Source organism: Coregonus lavaretus (genome assembly GCF_964263955.1).
Source record: "Coregonus lavaretus genome assembly, chromosome: 23".
NCBI classification, from domain to species: domain Eukaryota; kingdom Metazoa; phylum Chordata; class Actinopteri; order Salmoniformes; family Salmonidae; genus Coregonus; species Coregonus lavaretus.
In genome coordinates this window covers 20,622,004-20,640,277 of record NC_140010.1, presented here as the reverse complement: position 1 = coordinate 20,640,277, position 18,274 = coordinate 20,622,004, and the positions used below count along the sequence as shown (strand labels likewise).

General features: G+C 43.0%; 1 protein-coding gene across 4 annotated transcripts in view; it reads right to left on the bottom strand.

Annotated features, from left to right (window-relative positions):
* LOC311099065 (catenin delta-2-like) overlaps positions 1–18,274 on the bottom strand; it is a gene marked incomplete at its 5' end in the record, with an annotated part of 127,846 nt that overhangs the window by 68,530 nt on the left and 41,042 nt on the right. For 3 of the 4 annotated variants that reach the window (XM_084139678.1, XM_084139679.1, XM_084139680.1), the window contains 4 exons: positions 29–581; positions 1,929–2,074; positions 5,854–5,970; positions 6,963–6,997. In XM_084139678.1, coding sequence (XP_083995804.1) covers positions 29–581; positions 1,929–2,074; positions 5,854–5,970; positions 6,963–6,997 — 851 coding nt within the window. Of the gene's footprint in view, positions 1–28; positions 582–1,924; positions 2,075–5,853; positions 5,971–6,962; positions 6,998–18,274 lie in introns of all 4 variants that reach the window. The other variant, XM_084139681.1, reaches the window with a different exon arrangement.

The following is an 18,274-nucleotide window of genomic DNA, read 5'->3' as shown; positions in this document are numbered from 1 at the left end:
ATCTCTCTGTCTGAGCATGTGAACCCACCTGCCAGGCTGCCAGGCCTCCCGAGGGTGGCGTTGGCGTACAGCTCGTGGGAGATCTTGTACTGATCTGAGGAGTGCTGCATGCGCTTGCTGGGGGACAGGGTGGCATAGTTACCCACGGTGGAGCTGAACTGATGGAGAGGAGACGAACCCGAGGTGTTGCCTGAAGAGGCCATGTGCAGTGGAGACGTGGAGGACAGTCCGGCAGACCCCGCCACCATGTTTATGGGGGAGCTGGTGCTGTAGGACTTTGCCAGCCGGCTGGGGGACTGCTTGGGCGAGGAGACCCGCTGCAGGGTGGCGTAGCTGGGCATGTCGGAGGCCGAGCCAAGGCGCTGGAGCTTGGTGGGCGAGCCCACAGCTTGTATGGAGTGGGGGGAGCTCACACGTTGGGCGGGCAGGGTGGAGCAAGAGTAGTACATGGAAGGAGTGGGTGGGGTGTCAGGCATGTGGAAGGCGCTGCCATGGCTCTGGGCAAACAACTCTCTATCTCTGGACTGGGACTGGGAGGTGTCTACACTGGCAGCCAGCTGGGCTGCACGGCTAGATGTCACCTGAAGAAACACAGGAAGAACCTTATTATTGTTTGCATTATTGTTTCAATTGACATTTACCCTGCTCCCACCCCCCAATGGACATGCAACATTGTTACAGTTGTAAATTTAGTGAGCTCCAAAGGTATTGGGACACATTTGTTGTTGTTTTGGCTCTGTACTCCAGCACTTTGGATTTGAAATGATACAATGACTATGAGGTTAAAGTACAGACTGTCAAATTTAGTTTGAGGGTATTTTCATCCATATCGTTTAGAAATTACAGCACTTTTTGTACACTTTTTGCCGGACTGTCCCCACATTTTAGGGGACCAAAAGTATTGGGAACTTGACACTTGTTTCTAATACTTGCTACCATGATTACGGATAGTCCTGAATGAATCGTGAATAATGATGAGTGAGAAAGTTACAGACGCACAAATGTCATTCCCCTAAGACATGCTAAACTCTCACCATTACAATAACATTGGAGGTTAGCATTTTTTGTAACCTTCTCACTTATCATTATCCACGATTCATTGAGGATTATCCATAATCATGGTAGCATCTACAAAAATGTAGAAGTGTTTAGAAACATATTATATTCTTATTTACAATAAAAGTGACTCCAAAATGACACACTGCATTATTTACCATTCATTTCTATTGGGCACAAAATAATCTGAAACACAACCAAAACAAACAGCAAATGCATCCAACAAGTTTGTAGAGTCACAAGCTTAATGTAATTATTGTGTGCTAGGAATATGGGACCAAATACTTAACTTTTGACTACTTTAATACACATTTGTCCCAATACTTTTGGTCCCCTAAAATGGGGGGACTATGTACAAAAAGTGCTGCAATTTCTAAACGGTTCACCTAATATGGATGAAAATACCCTCAAATTAAAACTGACAGTCCGCACTTTAACTTCATTGTCATTGTATAATTTCAAATCCAAAGTGCTGGAGTACAGAGCCAAAACTGCAAAAATTGTGTCACTGTCCCAATACTTTTGGAGCTCACTATATGTATGTATATATTGTTATTATTATTATTATTGTTTCATTCACATCTCTTTCTGACCTGCACTGTTGGAGCTCGGAGCTTAAGAATTTCACTGTACCCTGCAATTACATCTGCGACCCTGTGCATGTGACTAATAAACTAATCTAATCTAATCTTCCACCTAGATCACATGCCATCTTGAAATCCAGACTATACAGCAAAAAGGCTAAATTATCTTTGACCTTGGCAATCTAAGAGCACGTTCCAAATGGCACTCTATTCCTTATATAGTCCACTACTTTTGACAAGGGCTCTGGAATATGGTGCCATTTGGGACACAACCTAAATCTCACCCACCTGGTTGTAACTGTGGACTGCCCCTCCCACCTGGCCACTGCGGGGCGGGGCCTCTAGTGTCTGGTTGCTGTGGTAACCGGCTGGGTAAGGGAGTGTTCCATCCTGATTGTTGAGCTGCAGTGCACTCTGGGATAGCAGGCCTTGTCCTGTTTGGGGAGGAGAGTGGAGCTGAAATATTGAGACAACCTCTTACCCTCTGTCTCTGTATCCCCCACACTCTCTTTCACCTCTGCCTCTCTGCATCCATCACTCTCTCGCTCTCTCTGCCTCTCTTTCAGTCTCTCGCTCCCAGTCTCTCTCTCCCTGTCTCTCTCTCCCTGTCTCTCTCTCCCTGTCTCTCTCTCTGTTTGTTTTTCTCTGTACATAACTACCTTTATACCTACCTACCTCTTTCTCTGCCTCTCTCCCTGTCTCTCTCCCTCTCTCAAACCCAGAGAGGCAGAGATGGAGAAAGAGAGAGCATGCATAATGGATCAGGAGGGATTAGGAGGAATTGGGAGTCACTGAGCACAAGTGGTGCAGAATGAGGCCAACAATAAAAGTAATCACAGACTACAGAGTTTTTTGGGCCCCACAACTCTCGTACAGGTAATTTCAATTGCATGCAGAAAAACTAACGCTGACCTGCATTTTTGTGCTTTGCCAGAACTCCTGTAAATAACAGCACAGTTTGCATTCAATTCAAATAGTAACACTAACATCAGCATTTTATTTCCATAGGCCTACATTTTCATTACATTACCCAAGCAATAGGATGCAGTATATTGTATTATACAGTATACTGTATATTAGCCACAGTATTGTAAATCGAAAATAGAATTACTGCACACAAAAATAAATACAATTTACTCTACACTACAGTACAGTATAGTAGCATACTATTTTCAGCAACATAGCTGTGAGTACTGTGCGTGTCATTAAATAAAATGCTGTGAACCTGTTTCAGTGCTCTACACCGCTCTCAGGTCAGTGAGGCTTCCTCCCTTGACTGCCTTCACACCTTCCTCTGTGTTTACTCTCACATCCATGTTGGTCTGGCAACACCCACCTTATTTTCACATTAGAGTGGAGTAACTGGCCCAATAACTGCCTTTGGCACACACACGCGCACGCAAACATCTCTCTCTCTGTCATCCCGCCACCCACACACACATTACATTTTAGTCATCTAGCAGATGCTCTTATCCAGAGTGACTTACAGTTAGTGAGTGCATACATTTTTCATACTGGCCCCCCGTGGGAAACAAACCCACAACCCTGGCGTTGCAAGCGCCATGCTCTACCAACTGAGCTACAGGGGACTCTCTCTGTCACCCCCCCCAGGAAGAGAGTCCGTGTGTGTGTGTGTGTCACCCCCCCCCCCCCCACACACACACAGGAACACGCACTGCACATACTGCCATAATTTTAATTCAAGAAAAGTGAGCTAGCTCATTATGAAAAATCTGATTGCTGTAACTAGCACTGAAAATGCTGTCGTAAGTGACTCAATATTATTTATCTTGTGACATTTATCTAATAGCGGCTGTATGAAAAACAACTTCATACTGTTACATATGTGCATTGGAGCATTTAAGTAGTAGAGTATTTCATAAATACATAATCATGTTAATGGTAGCAAGTCTTTGGGAGAGGATTTCAGGAAGTTAAGTGAATACTACAGGATCCTTCTTAGAAGAGTCCGTGTGTGTGTGTGTGTGTGTGTGTGTGTGTGTGTGGTAAAGTAAAGTAGTCCAGCAGACCAGAGGAATATCCCTGGCAAGGTGGTCGCTTAGGGTGCTTTAAATATGCAGGGAGTGGCTCCTTCATTCATCTAGTCTATAATCTGTATTCTGTATGAACACATTTACATTTTTCATTTTAGCCTAACTGCTAGAGAGGGAATGCACATGCACGTACAAACACAGACTATGACACACATACATGTATGCATGCGCACGTACGTACGTATACCCATAGACACACACACACACAGACTGCATATACTAGTACTATCTGCACATTTTCTTTCTTTCTAGCTCCAAAACTCGCTGCTCTTTTCAGCACATTGAATATGAATGTGATTGCTTTTGTAGTGGCTGTTTTGAAACCATGTTCCTCATACACATGTGTACTCTGCTGTGCTCAAAGGAAGCTGCTGATGCCTCAGTGAGACATCATTTCCATATCAAACCTTTGACATACGCTGAATCTCTCCTGACAGCTAATACTCTCTCAGTAGCTCGTAGTAAAAAGATGAAGATCATTGCTTGGATCAAATGAAGTGAGGGATCAGAAGAAAAGGGAAAACAACTGTTTTGAATGCAGAACGCGTGATAAGAGACTTGAACACCTGCGGTATCTAGTTCCTGATTGAAACATTCACAGTCATTGACATCACTCAGTGCTCTACAAAAGAGAGAGATCCTATTACCAAGCATTTCTGTATCTGGTTGATTTTGTACAGATAATTCTTGACATTTTTCTTGACATTTAGACTTTCGATAAGCCAATCATCTCTAAAAATGTCCAAGATGAAAAAGTGTTGCAGTGAACTTATGCTATCTGTGTTGGCTTGAACAATATCTTCCTGCCTTTTTCATTTGGGACGACATGCTATTTGTCTATTTCTAGTGATTCATGAATTCTAAAATACACTATATATACACAAAAGTGTGGATTTGGCTATTTCAGCCACACCTGTTGCTGACAGCCATGCAATATCCATAGACAAACATTGGCAGTAGAATGGCCTTACTGAAGAGCTCAGTGACTTTCAATGTGGTACCGTCATAGGATGCCACCTTTCCAACAAGTCAGTTCATCAAATTTCTGCCCTGCTAGAGCTGCCCCGGTCAACTGTAAGTGCTGCTATTGTGAAGTGGAGTTCTGAAGCGCGTAGCATGTAAAAATTGTCTGTCCTTGGTTGTAACACTCACTACCGAGTTCCAAACTGCCTCTGGAAGCAACGTCAGCACATGAACTGTTCGGGGAGCTTCATGAAATGGGTTTCCATGGCCGAGCAGCCGCACACAAGCCTAAGATCACCATGCGCAATGCCAAGCGTCAGCTGGAGTGGTGTAAAACTCGCCGCCATTGGATTCTGGAGCAGTGGAAACGTGTTCTCTGGAGTGATGGATGACGCTTCACCATCTGGCAGTCCAACAGACGAATCTGGGTTTGGCGGATGCCAGGAGAACGCTACCTGCCCTAATGCATAGTGCCAACTGTAAAGTTTGGTGGAGGAGGAATAATAGTCTGGCGCTGTTTTTCATGGTCTGGGCTAGGCCCCACTTAATGCTACAGCATACAATGACATTCTAGACGATTCTGTGCTTCCAACTTTGTGGCAACAGTTTGGGAAGGCCCTTTCCTGTTTCAGCATGACAATGCCCCCGTGCACAAAGAAAGGTCCATACAGAAATTGTTTGTCGAGATCGGTGTGGAAGATCTTGACTGGCCTGCACAGAGCCCTGACCTCAATCCCATCGAACACCTTTGGGATGAATCGGAACGCCGACTGCGAGCCAGGCCTAATCGCCCAACATCAGTGCCCGACCTCACTAATGCTCTCGTGGCTGAATGGAAGCAAGTCCCCGCAGCAATGTTCCAACATCTAGTGGAAAGCCTTCCCAGAAGAGTGGAGGTGGTTATAGCAGCAAAGGGGGGACCAACTCCATATTAATGCTCATGATTTTGGAATGGGATGTTCGACAAGCAGGTGTCCACATACTTTTGGTCATGTAGTGTATCTTATCTATGGTAAGGATACAATGTCTTTCAGCTTGGAAATCAAACCATTTTATTCACGTTTCAACTTTCGAAAAAGGCAGATGTTAGATGACTGAATGTAATGTAAATGTTGAGCGGCTTCACTGCAAGTATATTGTATGTTTTAATATACCAAAAAATTGTCTGCACTGTATAATGTAAGGAGCATCCTTACTGTCACCTGTGGAGAATTCCTGGGAGTCAAGGATCCCAGATTCCTGGAGTGACCTAATGCAGGAGTCCACCAGCTCCAAGCCAGTCGTCAGTTCCTCCTCAATGTCCTTCTGTCCGTCTGTGGAGACACAGCAATGAATGGAGAAGCAGGATTATTGTACCGTTACCTCACAAATAGTCCAAAATGTACAAGCAGCTGAGGTTTACTACAGGCACACTGACGGCAAAGTGGTAGTGACCATGCTAGATAAACCAAAAGCTCTGTAGCTTCACTATTCACTGAAATGTGTCTCTGCCGTGCCGTACCTTCTCCTTGTCTATCTGTCTGTCCGTGCCTACAGAAACTGACATACTTGTCATCTGTCTTCAGTTTGGCAAACAGTGCCAAGGGATAAAGCCTTACACAAGAGGTTTAAGATCAGCATTAATCTCTCTTCAATAGTGGCAGGCATGGAGGCTGAGGCTACTACCGTATAAGGATGATTACTATGTTTTAACTCTGAGATAATTATGTTTGTGCAACATTCCTAAACACATTCCAAACATTTCTAAACTCATCCATCAGTCCTGTGTGGCTCAGTTGGTAGAGCATGGCTCTTGCAACGCCAAGGTTGTGGGTTCGATTCCCATGGGGGACCAGTACGAAAGAAAATGTATGCACTCACTACTGTTATTTGCTCTGGATACGAGCATCTGTTAAATGACTCAAATGTAATAAAAATCAGTTTAACTTTCACATAGTAGATGACTAAGGGGAAGCAGAATCCTGAACATGACTTGCAGTCATAAATCTTTGACCACTGCTTCAATCAAATCCTAAACTACCTATGTTTGAAACTTTAGAAGACAAGGGTGAAGTATGTGGTTCATACTTTGCTCTAGTCTCAACTAGATGTCCATATTTCACACCGGACAGACACAGCGCTTGCTGTTCTGTCTGACAAATTATGACAGCTGTCCAGACCTAGAAGCGAGGCATGGTCCACTCCACTCCACTCTCAAGATGCACCTATCATTACAATGTATACAATTCCACTGAGCTTGCTGCATGCTCTGTCACATAATATAGAACAAGATGCATTGGTGAAGGACTTAGTACAATGTACGTACCTTGGTTATTCCAGCGAAACTTCTCATCTGCTGAACTGAAAGAGAGAAAGAAACAGATCATGGTCAGAATAGAAAAACAGCAAACCTTCATTTCCCTCTGCCTTGGCATCCTAATGCCCCAGCCTTGAGCACTACCTGATGACTGGGACATTTTCATCCATTTATTTACATGAATCAAATTCTATACACATCCACATAAACTCACAGTAACTGTAATACATTTGTACCTCACAATGACAGTTCCCCCCATTAGTCAGAGAGGGAGGATGTGGTTTGGGTGAGATGCTGCTAAAGTAACACTTGGCTCTGTCCCCAGTCTGTCTGTCTATCTATCTGTCTTTCTGTGTGTGTGGTGTGACTAGGCTACAGTACTGTAGAGCAGAGCACAATGGGAGTGGGGATGACTAAAGGGATCCCTTCCTGTGGTCAACATGCTGTCATCTGTCAGAGCAGCCCAGCCAGCCAGCACTAAGCCTGAACGGGGTCTCCCTCCAGGGGGGAGGTGAGGGGGGTACACAACACACCACCCAGAGAGACAAGGGACATGTGGTCTGGGGAGAACAAGCTTTCAGAGCCGCCAGTGCCCCCCTCTCTCCCGCCCCCCCATAGCTGTCACCCCACCCTGAAAAAAACCATGCCAGCACATGTACCACTAGGAGGGTGACACATATTAACAATGTAGCCATGAAAGCACCACCTACAGGAGCAAGACAAGGCCACACAAGACAATATTAACACATCACAATGAAATGCAACTATTCATGGAGACCTTCAGCATTGTCTGTAATGATTCTGCCAGGTTACAGCCAGGGGTGCTTAATTCTATACTGGCTATATTTTTAACTCTACATGAGTGGATGACTATCCAGGTGGTAAAATGGCTCCCCACTGAGAAATCAACTGCTGCCCTCTCATCAGAGCAGAGATTGGCACAGAGTGCTCCTTCAGCCAGCCAGCCTTTATCCTTTTCATGGGGCGATATGTTGATATAGTCGCTAAGCCGGGGCCGTCACATGGACTCAGATAACAACACTGGGATCGATGGGAGATTATCTCTGATCTGGAGCACACAAACAAAAATCATAATAACTATAGAGTCACTGGAAATGGGAGCTTGAGTGGAGTATCGAGCTCTGCTGGCCCCATCACATGATCAATGTGAGAGTGTCACAGAGATGGCCCGGCCCGACGCTAGCTGCCTCAGAGCTCAGCCGCCACTGTGATCACTAGGCTAAATGGTCATTTACTGGCCCTTTGGCCAAGTAGCAGCTGCTAAATCATCCCATTGATTTTTCCTCCACAGTTCCTATTGTGAGGCTGTCTCTGTTTACAGTGGGGTGACCAATTGCCAGAGAAAACAAAACAAATAGGGGCTCTACATCGGCCCGCAAGTGCTCATTCATCACCCGTTCTTTATTGAACAATGAACACATACAGCAGCACCCAGGGCAGGGGAGGAAGACAGGAAAGGGAAGAGGGACAGTGTTTTGGGCTTGAGTGGCCTCTCACAGAGACACTCTGATAGTCTGAAAGGATTGATGATAATAACCAGTACCTCCTATCTCACTCTTGTGTTTGCCTCAATAATTTCCCCTTACTTTTTTATATATATATACAGCTCTGGAAAAAATTAAGAGACCACTGCACATTTTTCTTAAATCAGCATCTCTACATGTATGACAGCTATTGCATTCCAGTGTCTGTTGAATTCCAACACAGGCACACCTCATTCTACTGAATTAAGTACTGATTAGGTGATCACCTGAACATAATCTTATTTAACGAGGAAAAGTATAAAAACCACTGCTGTGGTCATCACTATCCTCTTGCAATAGGACCAGCTGGATGGCAAAAACAGTACTAATAGTACCTCAAAAGTAATATTAATCAAAAAATAACTATGGACTATGCCAAAAGAGTTGAAAAGGAACGTTTTGAGTGAGGAAAAGAAGGGTTCAATTCTGGCTTTACTGGCAGAGGGATACAGTGAGCGTCAGGTTGCTTCCATCCTTAACATTTCAATGACGGCGGTTCATAAGAACAAGTTCAAGCAGCAGACATTGGGGACAACAAAGTTACAGAAAACAACTCTCTACTGACCGGGATGACCGCCAACTCATTCGAATGTCACTCAACAACCGTAGGATGACATCAAGTGACCTACAAAAATAATGGCAAACGGCAGCTGGGGTGAAGTGCACGGCAAGGACGGTTCAAAACAGGCTCCTAGGGGCAGGGCTGAAGTCGTGCAAACCTAGAAAAAAGCCCTTCATCAGTGAGAAGCAAAGAAGAGCCAGGCTGAGGTTTGCAAAAGACCATAAGGATTGGACCGTAGAGGACTGGAGTAAGGTCATTTTCTCTGATGAGTCCAATTTTCAGCTTTGCCCAACACCTGGTCGTCTAATGGTTAGACGGAGACCTGGAGAGGCCTACAAGCCACAGTGTCTCGCACCCACTGTGAAATTTGGTGGAGGATCTGTGATGATCTAGGGATGCTTCAGCAAGGCTGGAATCGGGCAGATTTGTCTTTGTGAAGGACGCATGAATCAAGCCACGTACAAGGTTGTCCTGGAAGAAAACGTGCTTCCTTTTGCTCTGACATTGTTCCCCAACTCTGAGGATTGGTTTTTACAGCAGGACAATGCGCCATGCCACACAGCCAGGTCAATCAAGGTGTGGATGGAGGACCACCAGATCAAGACCCTGTCATGGCCAGCCCAATCTCCAGACCTGAACCCCATTGAAAACTTCTGGAATGTGATCAAGAGGAAGATGGATGGTCACAAGCCATCAAACAAAGCCGAGCTGCTTGAATTTTTGCGCCAGGAGTGGCATAAAGTCACCCAACATCAATGTGAAAGACTGGTGGAGAGCATGCCAAGACGCATGAAAGCCGTGATTGAAAATCAGGGTTATTCCACCAAATATTGATTTCTGAACTCTTCCTAAGTTAAAACATTAGTATTGTGTTGTTTAAAAATGAACATTAACTTATTTTCTTTGCATTATTCGAGGTCTGATAACACTGCATATTTTATGTTATTTTGACCAGTTGTTATTTTCTGCAAATACATGCTCTAAATGACAATATTTTTATTTGGAATTTGGGAGAAATGTTGTCAGTAGTCTATAGAATAAAACAAAAATGTTATTTTTACCCAAACACATACCTATAAATAGTAAAACCAGAGAAACTGATAATTTTGCAGTGGTCTCTTAATTTTTTCCAGAGCTGTATATATATATATATATATATATATATATATATATATATACACTGAGGATACAAAACATTAAGAACACCTGCTCATTTACATCACATAGACTGACCACATGAATCCAGGTGAAAGCTATGATCCCTTATTGATGTCACTTGTTAAATCCACTTCAATCAATGTAGATGAAGGGGAGGAGACAGGTTAAAAACTGATTTTTAAGCCTTGAGACAATTGAGACATGGATTGTGTATGTGTGCCATTCAGAGAGTGAATGGGCAAGACAAAATATTTAAGTGCCTTTGAACGGGGTATGGTTGTAGGTGACAGGCGCACCGGTTTGTGTCAAGAACTGCAACACTGCTTGGTTTTTCACGTTCAACAGTTTCCCGTGTGTATCAAGAATGGTCCACCACCCAAAGGACATCCAGCCAACTTGACACAACGGTGCTCCTAATGTTTGATATACTCAGTATGTACAGTGGGGAGAACGAGTATTTGATACACTGCCGATTTTGCAGGTTTTCCTACTTACAAAGCATGTAGAGGTCTGTAATTTTTATCATAGGTACACTTCAACTGTGAGAGACGGAATCTAAAACAAAAATCCAGAAAATCACATTGTATGATTTTTAAGTAATTCATTTGCATTTTATTGCATGACTTAAGTATTTGATCACCTACCAACCAGTAAGAATTCCGGCTCTCACAGACCTGTTAGTTTTTCTTTAAGAAGCCCTCCTGTTCTCCACTGTATTAACTGCACCTGTTTGAACTCGTTACCTGTATGAAAGACACCTGTCCACACACTCAATCAAACAGACTCCAACCTCTCCACAACGGCCAAGACCAGAGAGCTGTGTAAGGACATCAGGGATAAAATTGTAGACCTGCACAAGGCTGGGATGGGCTACAGGACAATAGGCAAGCAGCTTGGTGAGAAGGCAACAACTGTTGGCGCAATTATTAGAAAATGGAAGAAGTTCAAGATGACGGTCAATCACCCTCGGTCTGGGGCTCCATGCAAGATCTCACCTCGTGGGGCATCAATGATCATGAGGAAGGTGAGGGATCAGCCCAGAACTACACGGCAGGACCTGGTCAATGACCTGAAGAGAGCTGGGACCACAGTCTCAAAGAAAACCATTAGTAACACACTACGTCGTCATGGATTAAAATCCTGCAGTGCACGCAAGGTCCCCCTGCTCAAGCCAGCGCATGTCCAGGCCCGTCTGAAGTTTGCCAATGACCATCTGGATGATCCAGAGGAGGAATGGGAGAAGGTCATGTGGTCTGATGAGACAAAAATAGAGCTTTTTGGTCTAAACTCCACTCGCTGTGTTTGGAGGAAGAAGAAGGATGAGTACAACCCCAAGAACACCATCCCAACCGTGAAGTATGGAGGTGGAAACATCATTCTTTGGGGATGCTTTTCTGCAAAGGGGACAGGACAAATGCACCGTATTGAGGGGAGGATGGATGGGGCCATGTATCGCGAGATCTTGGCCAACAACCTCCTTCCCTCAGTAAGAGCATTGAAGATGGGTCGTGGCTGGTTCTTCCAGCATGACAACGACCCGAAACACACAGCCAGGGCAACTAAGGAGTGGCTCCGTAAGAAGCATCTCAAGGTCCTGGAGTGGCCTAGCCAGTCTCCAGACCTGAACCCAATAGAAAATCTTTGGAGGGAGCTGAAAGTCCGTATTGCCCAGCGACAGCCCTGAAACCTGAAGGATCTGGAGAAGGTCTATATGGAGGTGTGGGCCAGAATCCCTGCTGCAGTGTGTGCAAACCTGGTCAAGACCTACAGGAAACGTATGATCTCTGTAATTGCAAACAAAGGTTTCTGTACCAAATATTAAGTTCTGCTTTTGTGATGTATCAAATACTTATGTCATGCAATAAAATGCAAATGAATTACTTAAAAATCATACAATGTGAAGTGTACCTATGATAAAAATGACAGACCTCTACATGCTTTGTAAGTAGGAAAACCTGCAAAATCGGCAGTGTATCAAATACTTGTTCTCCCCACTGTATATATATACTGTACTATATTATATTTCATTAGGCTGTATGTCAGTGTTGTAGTACTGGAGTCTGGTCTCGAAAAGCACATATTGAGTGTCTCGGTCTTGTCTCGGTGTCAGATACATTTGTACTCGGTCTTGACTCATTTGTACTCGGTCTTGACTCGGTCTCGGACAGTGAGGACTAGTAATTTCTTCCCAAGACCAGCGGAGTAAAAAACTCTTAATTATCAGCTTCCTTTCGGTCAGCACATAAACCACTTCGCCAGGCCAAATATATACACTCCTTTGTTGAAACATTAATATCTTAACAGCCTTTATATCTGTTATAGACATGTTTGCGCAGTGGCGAACCTATATAATAATAATAATAATAATAATAATGCCTTCAGTGTGTGACAGGTTGGTGATTCTGAAAGGACAGCAATCGTAATACCGGCGCACTCATGTAGGAGAGTGCACTTTTTTGTAAACACAAAGGGCCGGTGGTGTAGTGGAGGGATTACACAGGTATAAGCCATATACCACTTTTTTTCAGTGGGCATTGCTTATACTCACTTCTTAATCCCTACTGATGCGTATCAAAGTAGTATAGTGGAGGTATAGGACTTATCAATTATAGCACAATAGAGAAATCATCCAAGTAGCCTACACAATCGCAAAGCATGTGAAATATATTCACATGCGCACCGCACACATAGCCTACTTTCAGCGGAATATAATCTGCATGCAGCAAGAGTGTGCAGCTCTCAACTAGTTTTGGCATGGAGCAGCTCACAGAAGAATGACATCGGTAGCCGGTAGGGTAGGAAAGATGTTTCAACTTATGATTTCTACCAGTAAATGCTAACTAAGGCAACATTGGGTATGCAAACCAGGTATTTAAATAGTTTAGTCCGAAGTGTTGGTTAGTAGGCTATTTGTGATGTGCAATTGTCATCATGCACTGTTTGCATCAGGGGCGTAGACATGGATGGGCCTTGGTGGTAAGAGGCCCACCCACTGGGGAGCCAGGCCATGACAGGCCCACCTAATCAGATTGATGTGGTTTTAGCATCGTTGTGGACTTAGACCATCAAATATTTGTATTTTTTCTATTTAAAAAAGTGTGATTTTGAGAGTGAAAATCTGAAAAATCTACAGGAATACATGTATTTTTTTTTTAACAGGAAAATATAGGATTTTTCACACAGGGTGCCTTTCCTTCGCTGGACTATGGAGGACTAAAAGTGCCACAATTAAATAAATAAATACACCATTAAATAATTACTTAAATGTGTCATTAATTAATTAAAATTAGAATTAAATACATAAATGTGTTATTAAATGTATCATTAATTAATTCAAATACCGATTCATTTTATGTAAAATACATATATAATTATTTCACTATTTACATTTACATTTCATGATCCTGCATTGCAGTGATTCATGAATTACTTAAAACTGTCAAACTGACCCATCAAAAGTTGGTAGGCGGAACCTAACGCCTGATTGGTTACCCTCTGCATCAAGCCAAGACAAATCAATTCCGGATAATGTCAGCAGGTCCTGCTTCTACATCCTCTGCTAAGTTTAAAATGTCTCTAACCAACTCCCTGGAAAGTTCACGGAGATCCTCCATTGTCTCTATCCAGGTTGGCCTACTCTACTTCAGACCAAAGCAATGGATCAGACTAGATTCGCGTTAGCCCCGCCCACTGACTTTGATGGGTCAGTTTGACAGTTTTAAGTAATTCATGAATCACTGCAATGCAGGATCATGAAATGTAAATGTAAATAGTGAAATAATTATATATGTATTTTACATAAAATGAATCGGTATTTGAATTAATTAATGATACATTTAATTACACATTTATGTATTTAATTCTAATTTGAATTAATTAATGACACATTTAAGTAATTATTTAATGGTGTATTTATTTATTTAATTGTGGCACTTTTAGTCCTCCATACTGGACGGGCTGTTTGGGAACTTTTAGGAAAAATATGAGTATACACACTTCTACCAGGCAACACTACACCACTGCATAGGGCGGATGGAAAGACAGCAGTCACACACAGCATGATGTTAAAGGATAAGCAGTCCATAAACTCAAACATAATAAGCCAGTAGGTCCCAATCATAAGAATACAAAAACACAACCATTAAGCATTTCCCAATCGAAATGTACAACTATTTCTTCCCATTGCAAAAACAGATTTCATGTTTAGCACAGAAAGTAACAGGTGACCTAAAGTTTAAAGTGAAACTGACAGCGTTTTAACTACTTTGCAGATATGAAACAAACAGACAATCATAATATCAGTAAAAAATATAAAATTCCCAGTTTGTGCTACAAAACCAACTTCATAAGAGGTTTTCAAAATAGGTTATATTAGACTCAACGTTCCATGACGTACACTAAGGCATTGTTGGCAGAACAGATGGATGCAGTTCAATGCATGATTAATATAATTCACCAATACATTTCTTAGTAGTCCAAAAAATATTTCTATAATGTTGTATATCACAGCTGGCCTGGTACATTGTTTGCTGCCTCTATTCAGGATGCACTGTTTCAGAGTCAATTACTTAATATTCTGGACAAAAATGGACGAATGTAACTAAGGCAGGGAATGTCAATACAATCAAACTAGCAAGGGCAATGATTACAAGTCAGTCATAACATGGCTAATAGGCTAGAGTATCAATTTATGTAGCAAGCTAAAAACACGGAGCCTAACATTAGCTAGATTGCTAGCTTGCTAGCTTGCTAGCTAGCTGTTAGGAGTGTGTCCTGCCATTGGAGGAGTGGGTGAGTGACTGACTGACTTTTTCCCCTCATATCGTTTTTCGGTGGCTATACACAGCTAGAGATGCAGGTGTCATTTGGTTAGCTAGCATGAACTTGACCAACTGTTATCCAGTTAGCATATCTCTTGCGTTCGCAAATTCACTCTGGCTATCTACTCAGATTTCAGAGTACTCTCGTCTGAGTGTGCAAGAGCGCAGAACAACTGATTAATATACAAACGCGCCAAACCTGCTGAATATGACCGATGTCAGTAAACGTAGGCAAAAAGAGTCCTAGTTAATCAAGAACTCTCTAGATAACATGTAAACAGCCTAACCAGCTCTGCTACAGCGAGAAAATGGTCAGAGTGAGGTGTTCTCTTATTTGTGTCTGGAAGTAGCTAGCTAGCAAGCTAGCCAACTTTAGCCAGTTAGCTTGGGTGCTTGGTTGGGACAAGCATGAATTGGCAGGCAAGCTGCAGAAGGAGGAGGAGGCTACAATTCCCCATCGTTTATCAGTCATATTCATCCTGGGAGTGTATATGAACACAGTTCCACTCACCAGATGATGATCATTTGAAACTTAACTTCTTGTTGAAAGTGATTATTGAAAAGGGAGAAGCTAACAAATTAGCAACAACATCCTCTTTGATAACACCTGCTGCAGCCACTGCAAACTAGCCCACAACAAAAGCTAGCTAGCTAGACCTTGGGAAAACTACTGCTCATTATTGCGCAGTGACAGTTGGCCTTCAAGAAGGCAGAAGTTTCCATACGTTTTTGTAAAAATGGTCCCACTCATTAAGTCAAAATGTGATTGGATGATTCCACTGTCACTCCAAAATGTTGCCCTAATACAGTTGAATGGCAGATGCCTTTGTCTAGCTTCTGATGGCCTAGCCAATGGTTGACTTAGCTAGCTAGCTTTATCTCCCCAGAGACCAGCAAAGAAAAATCCTGATTGGATATTCTTTTCTCGTCTTAACCCTTTCCATTCCAACAAAAACTGAATAGATTAAATCAGAACATCATTGAAAATAAGAATATAATTATCATAATTATTATAATTATTATTTTATCAATCCTTAGCCCTTCTCTGAATTTGTAGAGTGGCACTATTTTCCCTCAGCATGCATTTTTTCATTATTTTGCATGTCTAAAGAATCCATATGTTGGTCTGAATTATGAACACAGAAATACTGAACTATGATTATGGTGGTGATTTGACAAAATTACAATCATGGTCTTGAATTGAACTCGCATTTTTCTGGTCTCGGTCTTGACTCGGTCTCGAACCCCTTGTCCCCCTCCTGGTCTCGGTCTTTACTTTTGCCATCGATAAAATGCAATTGTGTTCGTTGTCTGTAGCTTATTTTTTTTTATTATTTTATTTCACCTTTATTTAACCAGGTAAGCCAGTTGAGAACAGGTTCTCATTTACAACTGCGACCTGGCCAAGATAAAGCAAAGTAGTGCAATAAAAACAACACAGAGTTACATATGGGGTAAAAAAAAACATAGTCAGAAATACAACAGAAAATATATATACAGTGTGTGCAAATGTAGCAAGTTATGGAGGTAAGGCAATAAATAGGCTATAGTGCAGAATAATTACAATAGTATTAACACTGGAATGCTAGATGTGCAAGAGATGATGTGCAAATAGAGATACTGGGGTGCAAAAGAGCAAAATAAATAACAATATAGGGATGAGGTAGTTGGGTGGGCTAATTTCAGATGGGCTGTGTACAGGTGCAGTGATCGGTAAGGTGCTCTGACAACTGATGCTTAAAGTTATTGAGGGAGATAAGAGTCTCCAGCTTCAGAGATTTTTGCAATTCGTTCCAGTCATTGGCAGCAGAGAACTGGAAGGAATGGCGGCCAAAGGAGGTGTTGGCTTTGGGAATGACCAGTGAGATATACCTGCTGGAGCGCAGACTACGGGTGGGAGCTGCTATGGTGACCAATGAGCTTAGATAAGGCGGGGATTTGCCTAGCAGTGATTTATAGATGGCCTGGAGCCAGTGGGTTTGACGACGAACATGTAGTGAGGACCAGCCAACAAGAGCGTACAGGTCACAGTGGTGGGTAGTGTATGGGGCTTTGGAGACAAAACGGATGGCACTGTGATAGACTACATCCAATTTGCTGAGTAGAGTGTTGGAGGCTATTTTGTAAATGACATCGCCGAAGTCAAGGATCGGTAGGATAGTCAGTTTTACGAGGGCATGTTTGGCAGCATGAGTGAAGGAGGCTTTGTTGCGAAATAGGAAGCCGATTCTAGATTTAACTTTGGATTGGAGATTCTTTATGTGAGTCTGGAAGTTGAGTTTACAGTCTAACCAGACACCTAGATATTTGTAGTTGTCCACATACTCTAGGTCAGACCCGTCGAGAGTGGTGATTCTAGTCGGGTGGGCGGGTGCTAGCAGCGTTCGATTGAAAAGCATGCATTTAGTTTTACTAGTGTTTAAGAGCAGTTGAAGGCTACTGAAGAATTGTTGTATGGCATTGAAGCTCGTTTGGAGGTTTGTTAACACAGTGTCCAATGAAGGGCCAGATGTATACAAAATGGTGTCGTCTGCGTAGAGGTGGATCTGAGAGTCACCAGCAGCAAGAGCGACATCATTGATATACACGGAGAAAAGTGTCGGCCCAAGAATTGAACCCTGTGGCACCCCCATAGAGACTGCCATAGGTCCAGACAACAGGCCCTCCGATTTGACACAATGAACTCTATCTGAGAAGTAGTTGGTGAACCAGGCGAGGCAGTCATTTGAGAAACCAAGGCTATTTAGTCTGCCAATAAGAATGCGGTGGTTGACAGAGTCGAAAGCCTTGGCCAGGTCGATGAAGACGGCTGCACAGTACTGTCTATTATCAATCGTGGTTATAATATCGTTTAGGACCTTGAGCGTGGCTGAAGTGCACCCGTGACCAGCTCGGAAACCGGATTGCATAGCGGAGAAGGTACGGTGGTATTCGAAATGGTCGATGATCTGTTTGTTAACTTGGCTTTCGAATACTTTCGAAAGGCAGGGCAGGATGGATATAGGTCTGTAGCAGTTTGGATCTAGAGTGTCACCCCCTTTGAAGAGGGGGATGACCGCGGCAGCTTTCCAATCTCTGGGGATCTCAGACGTTATGAAAGAGAGGTTGAACAGACTAGTAATAGGGGTTGCGACAATTTCGGCGGCTAGTTTTAGAAAGAAAGGGTCCAGATTGTCTAGCCCAGCTGATTTGTAAGGGTCCAGATTTTGCAGCGCTTTCAAAACATCAGCTGTCTGA